General features: G+C 58.8%; 4 protein-coding genes across 4 annotated transcripts; 2 read left to right on the forward strand and 2 right to left on the reverse strand.

Moving 5' to 3' along the window:
* Window positions 1-129: 129 nt before the first annotated feature.
* B0H64DRAFT_392002 (ribosomal protein L1-like protein) lies at window positions 130-1,700 on the forward strand. The gene is made up of 2 exons (XM_062803512.1): window positions 130-490; window positions 553-1,700. Exons 1-2 carry the CDS (start codon window positions 246-248, stop codon window positions 1,214-1,216), a joined length of 909 nt encoding a protein of 302 aa, XP_062660876.1. The 5' UTR covers window positions 130-245; the 3' UTR covers window positions 1,217-1,700.
* An 808-nt stretch (window positions 1,701-2,508) lies between these two features.
* B0H64DRAFT_123290 (kinase-like domain-containing protein) lies at window positions 2,509-3,822 on the reverse strand. Its single transcript, XM_062797994.1, has 2 exons — window positions 3,685-3,822; window positions 2,509-3,623 (listed from the first exon to the last, which is right to left on the reverse strand). The coding sequence occupies exon 2, from the start codon at window positions 3,421-3,423 to the stop codon at window positions 2,626-2,628; it is 798 nt and encodes a 265-aa protein (XP_062660877.1). The 5' UTR covers window positions 3,424-3,623; window positions 3,685-3,822; the 3' UTR covers window positions 2,509-2,625.
* Window positions 3,823-4,870: 1,048 nt separating this feature from the next.
* On the forward strand, window positions 4,871-6,853 carry B0H64DRAFT_319043 (uncharacterized protein; the record flags this gene model as incomplete). The annotated part of the gene is made up of 1 exon (XM_062800415.1): window positions 4,871-6,853. One exon carries the CDS (start codon window positions 4,871-4,873, stop codon window positions 6,851-6,853), a length of 1,983 nt encoding a protein of 660 aa, XP_062660878.1.
* A 1,083-nt stretch (window positions 6,854-7,936) lies between these two features.
* Window positions 7,937-8,961, reverse strand: B0H64DRAFT_123310 (uncharacterized protein). The gene has a single exon (XM_062797995.1). The coding sequence runs from the start codon at window positions 8,733-8,735 to the stop codon at window positions 7,995-7,997; it is 741 nt and encodes a 246-aa protein (XP_062660879.1). The 5' UTR covers window positions 8,736-8,961; the 3' UTR covers window positions 7,937-7,994.
* Between the last annotated feature and the right edge of the window lie 666 nt (window positions 8,962-9,627).

Below are 9,627 nucleotides of genomic sequence, written 5' to 3' on the forward strand. Positions count from 1 at the left end.
GGCAGAGGGGCAGCGCCCAATCCATGGCGGGGTAGCGTGCCGTTTCGTCGGGCGGTGAAAGCCCACCCCGGTCGAAATATTACCCCTGGTCGGTAAACCCCTGTCCGAGTTCCGCCTAAGAATTGAGGCCTCAAACCTGCAGCTTGGACCCAACTTTTTTCTGAAGAGTTGTTGATTGAAACGACCTTCGAGGCCCGAGTTCGCGACACAACGACAAGTCTATTGTTCAGCTAGGGGCACGGCAGATGGCTTCCCTAAACCGGTGTCTTGCCTCGTTGGCAAGGCTTAACCTCACAGCACCTGCCAGGCCAACAACGACCCCGTCAATACCCAAATTCCTGCTCCCCACGACGGCGGTTCCCGTGGTTCGATATGCATCCGGCGGAGGCGGCATGCGCAAGCGCCCACCAAAGAAGAAGAAGGCGTACAAGACATTCCGATCATACGACCTCTCGCCGATGGAGCAGTTTTCCCTTTGCGATGCTATGCGGTAAGCCCCCCCACCCCCCCGGAGCATCCCTCACGACGTCCCCCTCCTAACTTTACGCTTAGCTACATCCGCGCTTTCGAGGTCGGCCGCCCGCCCGCTGTCGTCAAATACGAGGTATCGATCAAACTTAAAACAAACAAGAGCGGCCCCGTAGTTCGGAACCGAATCCGTCTTCCTTTCCCTGTCAAGACCGACACACGCATCGGTGTTATTTGTCCCGAGGACAGCCCTCTGATGATTGAGGCGCAACAACTCGGTGCTGTAGCCGTGGGAGAAAATAGCCTCTTTGAGAGTATCCGACAAGGCAATATTCCATTCAACAAGCTCATCTGCCACGCCGACAGCCAAGACGCGCTGAAGAAGGCCAATCTTGGCAAGATCCTCGGCCCCAAGGGCTTGATGCCGAGCCAAAAGACCAAGACCATCACGACCGACCTCAAGGCTACGGTGCAGGAGCTGATCGGTGCGGACGAATACAGGGAGCGCAGTGGCGTGGTGAGGCTGGCGGTTGGCCAATTGGGTTTCACACCCAAAATGCTGTTCGATAACGTCACGGCGCTTATGAAGTTGTTACAGGTGGACATCAACAACGTGGACGATAGCTACACAAAGGCGCTTGACGAGGTTGTTCTCAGCTCCACCAACGGGCCCGGCTTCAGCCTGAACGGCGACTTCCTCCCCGCCGACGAGACCCTGAAGCCGGAGGACTTGCAGTCCGCCATGTAACCTTTGTACCATAGATGTATGTTGTGTACCATAATTTCATGAAGCAAACCGCCCCGAGCGGCTGGGTATCTAAAGCGAATTGGGAGTGCGGTGCCGGGTTCCTATTTTCCCTTCAAGACCTTGACCGCGTCGTCTTGCGCGTCTAAGATCCTGTATATCCCCAAGTAGTTCAATGTGCGCCCTTGACCCTGCAGGCCGGCTTTGCGGGCTTCCCTTAATGCTGTGCTCAGATCGAGCAGGATTGTGTTCCGGCAACGGAGCATCCTCTCCTCCATTTTCCTCACGAACGGTAGATCCCGACCGATCGATTCCGCAATCTGCTCAGCAAGCACGTACTCCTTCGCCAATGCCGTCAACTTTGCCGGGCTGCTGCTGACGAACTCGCCCTCCTCATCCTCATCTTCCTCCTCCCCATCACTCCCCGCAGAGTCGAAATCATCCCCCCAATCCTCATCCTCATCATCACCCCCACCTTGGAACCCCTTCTTCCCTCCCTCCCCACCACTCCCAACCGCCAACCTTCTCTCCAACCCCGCCACCCGCTCATCCAACTCCAACATCCGCCTCCCGGCCTCAACCGCCTTCTTAACCCCCGCCACCTCCCCATTCACCCTCCCCACCTCCACCCTGCGCTCGCGCACCCTGGCCTGGATCTCCTCGACGGCGCGACGAAACCCCAGCAGCGCAACACGCACATCCCCCACCCGGTCCTCCCCGCCTTTCAGCCCATCACCAAGCCCCAGGAAGGCCGTGTAGTTGGCGTTGACCAGCTCGAGCAGCTCGGCGCTGATGGCGGCGCTGCGCTCGCGCAGCTCGGCGCGCAGGTCCTCGAGCGTCTGGTGCCGCGCCGCGGGCCCGCCCGTGTGCAGCGCCGAGAGGTAGGCGGCCGCGTCGAAGTTGGGGGTGAGGAAGTCTTGGCGGGATAGGGCGGCGGGGAAAGGGAGCGGGAGGTCGGAGGAGTCGCTGTCGCTGGAGTCGGAGGGGGAGGAGGGGCGGGTGGAGTGGGGGAGGTTGTACGTTTGTGAGGGCGTGTAGGAGTAGGAGGATGTTGGTCGCGAGTTGGGGGAAGGGGGGGCGAGGTGCGCCATGGTTGGTGTGTTCTGGTTTGGTGGGAGCGGATTGGGTTGTTCTGGTAATGGCGTGGCTGAGATGACGGCAACTTGAGAATTGAGCCGTTGGCCTCGCTCGTGCTTTGGCGTGGTAGCTGTGTTGTGCTTCGTTCTCGGTCCGTCGTCGAACGTTCGACCCTTGTGTTTGGAGCTTGAGAACGCAAGATGCTTGGCAATATGCGGTGCGTGCGCATTGCCGGGGGCGTAATTTACGACCGTTTTCACGCGTATTCCCGTGTAAAGTTACCTGTACCCAATGCCACGACACCAGCAATCATCAACAGTCCGCTATACTTTGTGCTAAATACGAGCCCCTCCTCTACGAAGAAGGGTTGTGATGATCTCACGGGCCTCCGGATCTTGTACTATACCTACGTCGACCGTTTGTCCCTGCCGCTGTCTTTCCTTGAGCTCCAGATCATCACCGACAACATCTCCATGCGGAATCTTCCCAGTGTACAGCTGCCAGACACTCAGACCAAGGCCATACATATCATCTTCTACCGTAGGTGGCGGTAAGCTACGTTCAGACTGTTGGGCCCTTTGGAGCCTGTTTGGTGACTCAAAATGCATGGTCCAAGCTCCATCCCAGATGCGCTCGTCCTCGTCGATATACCGCCCCTCGCAGAAGTCACAAAGCCGAAGTCGACCTTGGTTATCGAGAAGCATGTTTTCCAGCTTTACATCACCGTGGATGATATGTTTCGTGTGTAGCCGCTCAACAATACGAATCATCTGGTGCATGATGCTACGGCGTTGCGATGGTGGCACGGTCCCAGGTGTTGAAATAGGAGTGGCGAGATCTATTATAAAGCCGTAGAAGTAGAGGCTGCCATTCCCGATTTTCGGTTTGCCGATCACCTTCCCATAGACTGGAATGGCGCAGTCCCCGGCGGCCTTGTGAAGCTGGTATTCTCGAAACTCACCCCCGAACTTGAAGACCTTGGAGGGCTGCCCTGTGATCCGGTAGATCATGCAGTTCGCAGTTACCACGAGTTCGGGCGTTTCGGTGTCCAACACATTAACATCGGCGTCGGGTGGAACTGGTGGCCATGGTTCGTCCTCGGGAAGGTCCCGCAACAGGCGAGCTTGAGACATGGGCGGTAAGGAATTTGTGTGACGCGACAGAAAGCAGGGTGGGAGTAGGCTAGTTGGGGTGCTTAGCGTTGTGGTAATGGCCGTAGTGGTGGTTGGTTGGGTTCAAATTTCAGGTTATTGTCAAAGATGGATGTAGGTAGGATGGGGGTGGGATGGAGGGGTGGGATGGGATGTGGTTGCTTGTAGGCGGGACGGTTGGACTTGCGAGCGGGTGAGCCAAAAGCGGCCAGTGGTTCATTCCCCCGGGCTCACCCGGCTTACCTGGATTGGCGGGCGAGCCGGAGCCATGTGCGCAAGCGTGAATTACCAAATCCCTTATCGACGGTTCTAAGCATCCAAGAGAGCGCTTCAATTACAATCCACCGCGTCAAAACTTGGATTCGAGGAAACTGGAACTTATTATTCACCTCCGCGCCCAGACCCCAACTTGGTCTCCGGCCTCGTCCCTGTGGCATCCGTACCGCCGCCGGATATCGACGGGGCTCCGATAAATGTTACGTACTGTGCGTGCGCAGCTTCAGTTGCTCAGGTTGAGGGAGTGTCATCCCAGGACCTCCGACATCGCTCTGGACCTCTCGTGAGTCCGTAGTATCGGGTTCGCGGTCGGGCAGTGCTTCACCGTCGCAGGCCGTACCCGAAATCGCTTGATCCCCGGCTGCATCTCTTCCTGTTCCATCCTGGCCCAACGGACCATTCTCCGGGACTTCGGAAGACTGAGCAGTGCAGTGGCCTGACGCATGCATCGGCGGGTGCATGGTGGCCGTCGACCTCACCTGCGCCAAACCGCTTTCGGAGTAGTGCGTGAAAATTATCTTATCAATCAATCAGTGGTTCGATCAGCATCTCCATCCCAACGGCTGCCGAATCACAACGCTCAGCTGGCTTGCGCTTTCGCGGCACTCCCAGGTTCCGGCCTTGCTACCCGGAACTTCCCTTGTCGCCGGTCCTCGGTCAGACCAAGAAGAGGAGTTTTCTCCATTCCGCTTCAGTTTGGAAACACGACCACGACGCATCAATTCCATCAGCGCAGCTACACAACGTGTCGATTCAGTCATACCATCGGTTTTGCAGCTCTCTCAACGACTCCCGGAAGCCCGGACAACGACCTTCAAATCCTGTCGAACTATCGAATTCAATTCCCCTACAAGGAAAGACGTTCGCTGCTTCGAGCGTCAAGAGTGCGGGGTTCCTACGCCCGTGTCGTGTGCAACGTCGTTGACATTCTCGACTCTCGAGACCTGGCCATTCAGCCACCATCAGCATCTCGCCAGTGATATTCAAGACCCGGTTTTGGCTTATATCCGACCGAAGAGCCTCATTGCTTGCTTTCGTGTCTATCACAGGTTCGGAGCGGCGATTCTGGCAGATTTGGAAAACTTTGCGACATTAAAATACTCCGCTGCACCTTCTGGCGAATCCCAGTTGGTTTACGAGACAACCCGCAAGCATGGCGGCTATCACCACTGAACCGAATCCGGGTTTGGCTCCCGGAAACGCGGATGCAGGCTCGTTAAGAACGCTCTCAATCACAACCGCAGTTAACCACAGCTCCTCGAATGCCGTGTCCAGCCCCGCTTCGGCTGCTTCGCCATCAAACGTCTCCACTCCCACATCTTCATCCTCAACAGCGCCTCCAATCGCAATCCGGCCTAGCACTTCAAATACTTCATCCTCGGTTTCGTCTTCGATGGGAATGAACGGGAGGGCCAAATCGATTGTCACGTCACCAGCCTCAATGTCACAGCCCAAGGCCATGTGCATGACCAGCAAGGAGTGGGTCATACCCCCTCGGCCGAAACCTGGCCGCAAGCCTGCTACCGACACCCCGCCAACCAAGCGCAAGGCACAAAATCGGGCCGCCCAGAGGGCATTCAGGGAACGCAGAGCAGCTCGCGTGGGGGAGCTGGAGGAACAGATGGAGGAGGAAAGGGCTATCCACGAGCAGACAGTCCGGGAGTTGCAGGACCGGATCAACCATCTGGAAACCGAAACGCAGACGCTTCAGTCGAGGTGCCAGTGGCTGGAGTCAATGCTACAGAAATCACGACAAGGTCGCGGGAGCATGACTGGTAGCTGGGACGATCAACCAGGTGGTGCAAGCAACGATATTTCTGTGACGGGACAGATGCAAGCACGAGGCGGGCCATCTCACAACATGCGGCCACTGCAACCAGCACCGTCGAGAAACGTTACAACCCGTCCAGTTCCTGTCGCCGAACCACGGCCGCAAGCCCAACCATTCTCTATCTCTCAGATCGTCTCACCGCCAGACGAAGCACCGTCAGTCGGCCTCACTTGCGGCGGTTGCCAGTCAACTGGTTCCTGCACATGCGAGGAAGAAGTCCTAGGAACCGCAAATATCCCTATGGGTTGCGGTAGGTGTTCTTTGGGTACTAGATGCGAATGCTTGGAAGAATCTCTGGGGTTATCGATGGCCAACCCCGACTTGAAGCGGCCACTGCCTCCGAGCTCGCCGCCGTCAACATCACCAGAAGACAAGCGGCAGCGTTCCGATGCTGGCATCGTCATGGAGACAGACTTTACGGCCGTCTTTGCCTCACAGGGTAGTAGAGAGCCGGCGCAGGCCATGTTTCCCCCGCCGACTCAGTCACAACTCCAACCCATGGCTTCGATAGAACCCAGGGACTCTTGCGGATTTTGCAAGGACGGAACATACTGCGTGTGTGCAGACTCTATGATGTCGCCCGCCTCTTTGCCAGCACCTGCTGGTGAGACGGCCGAACACACACAAACACATACCCCTCCCCCGTCGGATAATGATGTGGTCCCCATGCCCATGGAAGTCACAGCGACAGGGGCTATCAAGCTCCCGGGACTGCGCTCACTACAAGAGAGACAAACCGCCAGACCTACCGCGCGGCCTGGAGGCTGCGGCCCCAACGGCCCCGGCACCTGCGCGCAATGCGTCGCCGACCCGAAATCAGGCCTCTTCTGCCGCTCGCTCGCAGCCAACTTTGAGAAGAACAACCCCGCCGGTGGCAGCGGTGGATGCTGCGGAAACGGTGGCCCAGGCGGGTGCTGCAAATCAGGACCACCACAACCACAACCACAGCCACAGCCCCAGCCGGCGGCCATCGCGCCCCTCCCCTCCATGGCACTGTCCCGAAGACCAACCACCACCACCACCACCACCGCCGCCAGCGGCGCCAACACCAACAGCTTCGGCCTGAGCCTCTCCTGCGCCGACGCCTACAAGACGCTGGCCAGCCACCGGCACTTTGACGAGGCGGCCGACGACATCGGGTCGTGGCTGCCCAAGCTCAAGGCGCTGCCGGTGCCGCGCCCGGGGCCGGTGGGGGCGCGCCGCGGCGGGGGCGGCCGCGACGCGCGGGCGCCCATCGAGGTCGAGGCCGCGAGCATCATGAGCGTGCTCAAGGACTTTGATGTGCGGTTTGGCAGGGGTGAGTGAATGCAATCAAGGTGTGTGTGTGTGTGTGTGCATCGTTCAGCGGCCGGGGAAGACTCCGGGCGGGGTTCGAGGAGGAAGGGGGGGGGGGGGGGGGGGGGAGGTGGCTGCACCCGGGGATGCGGGCGGGGTGATCCGGTGCAGGTCGGGGAAGTCATGTGCTTGCCATGGTCGTGCTGGTTTTGGGGTGAGAGATGGGGTGAAGGGGACGGGGCCGTCAATGGACGGGGAAGTGGCGGGCGGCAGGCTCATGCGGCCATGTCTGCGGCCGAACCAACAAACTTGCTGCTTCCCGCGTCGTTTTCTCGATCGTTTCCGCGCGCGCGCGCTGTTGAAACTCGTCGGATATCACTTGCATTAGCTAGCGGGAGGGTGAGCGGGGTGGGCGGTTGGGATTGGACGACAGCCGTCCGATCTCCGGGTTCGGGGACGGCTGCTTTGAGGAGGGGTTGCTTGTTATTATTATGTACGTACATACATGCTTTCTACGGGCGAAGAAGGGGATATCCCACATATGGATTAGGGTTTGCCCTAAAATTGAGGCCGACTAAGAGCAACAAATGGCAAATACGTATTTCTTGACTCACCCGTAAGGCTTCTTGTTTCTGCAAATGCATGCATCCTCATTACGAGGTCCTGCATAGTGCCAACTCCAACAAGCGGAAGCATCCATCCGCCAGACCCGCAAAACACACTCCAAGCAGCGAGGGAGATGTGGGCGAACTCGGCGCAAGGCCGACGGAGGGGAGCGGCATCCAGTGAGCTGGCCGCCTCGACGGTGGCTGTGAGCCAAAATGTGACAACTCCTTGTGCGACGACAGTCATGTTCTGTTCACCCAGTCCTCCTGCGTTTACATGTCATGTGCGTGTTAGTGGATTACACAGCACGAGCTGAACCTTTCCGACCGACCGAGTACGGTGACACATCGCTCGCCCATGGGGCCACGCGTTGTCCGTCAGCATCCCGGGTCGGGGACATCTTTGCGAGTGGTTTCCTTGCAGCGTTGCTGTCCGCTCACCATAGGTGAGGCGTTTGAAGAAGGGCGGGGGAACAGATATGGAGTCGATGATAGGCGCCGGCGCCGGCGGCGCACGGGAGAGCGCCGGGAACCGGCAGCCAATGGAAGGCGGCAGCCCGCCTGATTCAGAAGCTGGCCATCGGAGCCGAGTCCAGGAGGCGCACCGACTGCATCCAACCCACCCACCCTCCAACCAGGGCCTCGGCGGGGGATCGCCTGCAAGATCTCGGCCGTTGCGAATCAGCAGCTCCCACTGACTCTCGTCCTGTTACACGGCACGCTCCTCCGCCTGTCGAGCTGAACCGATCGAACCAGACCATGTTCCCGGGGCTTCTTTGATTTTCCTCTGCCCTGAGCTGACACGAAGACATGGGCGATGGCGGCAGCTCGGGACCTCGGCTGGGGCAAAAGAAGCATGGTCCCTGGAACCAAGGCCAGCGGAAACTGTCAGAGATGCGGCGGGCTCCTGCCGGCAAGAGGCGAGCGGGAAGAGCGAGGCATGGTGGCGGGAGTTGATTGGCGAGCGACGGCTGAGTTGGCATGCCGGATGATGCTGGGGCTCGACGATGCAGGCGGGTTCCGTCCTTGTGGTTTTGGGTCGTGGACGGCGCAGATTGGATGGCTGGAGGCATGCCGGCCGCAAAAAATGGGACCCCTGCCCAGGCAAAGGCGGGGCGATCTGCAAGGCCAGCGCAGCGGGGCTGTGGCCTGAGAGCGACTTTCGTTGAACTTGAACCACACACCAGAAAGTACACATTGTTGAGCAAAAGACCCTGCCGGCGTCTCCTCGACAAAAGGAGACGAGACACAACCGAGGGGAGAGGCTCGAGCGGGAGGCCAAGGACAATTATTTGATGACGGCGCATGGTTGTTTCGGGAAACAGGAGATTGCCACTTTAGGCGCCGTGTAAGGTTGTTCGTTTCCCAGCCCGGCGCCCGGCGTTGCTGAGTTGGCAGTTTGCAACCGCTTTGGGCCGTCAGCAACTCGGCCATCTACTTCCAGGCTGGTTGAATCTTGCATGGTGGTTGCAGGCAAAGGATGGCAGGTGAGTGCCTGAGCATCGCGAGAAAACGCCGAGATCCTGGGCGGGTTGGTAGTTGGTACCCAGTCCGGTGAGGCAAGAAATCAAAGATAAAAAAAAAAGGCGGACGAGGCATCAAAACGCGTGGGATAAATCAAGGAAAAGGGGAGCTGAAGCGCGACCTCGATGATTGTGTGGCCTGGCTGGCCGCCCTGGCTCACAAATTGGAAACCCGAGGTCGTGTCGGGCTTCCATCGGGCCTTCGAAAAGGGGAAAGACGACTGGCGGGGCAACGGTCATCCCCCCAGAAAAAGAAAACTGGGCCACCAGCAAAAAGATTGTGCGAGGAAGCAAATGCGGTGCTGCGGCTCGCCAGCCAGCTCACAGGTCACCGACTCGCTCACCATTTGCCAGGGCTGTGGTTGTGGATTGACACAGGACAGAACAAGCTCACAGGATTGGAGGCAATGGGAGGCGGGTGTGTGAGGGAAGACAAGGATTTGGGCGTGGCAGATGAACAGCCCAGTGGCTTGTTCCCACCCCGGCCACTGGGGGGGAACCCTATCGGGATTAGCGGCCCCGTGGCCTGGGCTACTGGCTGGTCGTCCCTTACCCCACGCTTCAAATGGTGGGACCTGGGACCCGACATCAACAGAGCACCCATCCCGGGCAATGCTGTGCTGCTGTGCTTGGGAAGCTGCAGGGAAACACGCTCCCTCTTCTTTGCTCCCGTCAT

The sequence above is a fragment of the Chaetomium fimeti genome (genome assembly GCF_033439085.1).
Source record: "Chaetomium fimeti strain CBS 168.71 chromosome Unknown B0H64scaffold_3, whole genome shotgun sequence".
Lineage (NCBI taxonomy): Eukaryota > Fungi > Ascomycota > Sordariomycetes > Sordariales > Chaetomiaceae > Chaetomium > Chaetomium fimeti.

What these genes read in the sequence shown, in the direction of transcription:
- B0H64DRAFT_123290 (XM_062797994.1), bottom strand. Translation starts at nt 3,423, where the DNA reads ATGTCTCAAGCTCGCCTGTTGCGGGACCTTCCCGAGGACGAACCATGG.
- B0H64DRAFT_123310 (XM_062797995.1), bottom strand. Translation starts at nt 8,735, where the DNA reads ATGCGCCGTCATCAAATAATTGTCCTTGGCCTCCCGCTCGAGCCTCTC.
- B0H64DRAFT_392002 (XM_062803512.1), top strand. Translation starts at nt 246, where the DNA reads ATGGCTTCCCTAAACCGGTGTCTTGCCTCGTTGGCAAGGCTTAACCTC. An exon ending in TCCCTTTGCGATGCTATGCG is followed by an intron (nt 491 to 552) that starts GTAAGCCCCCCC and finishes CTTTACGCTTAG; the next exon opens with CTACATCCGCGCTTTCGAGG.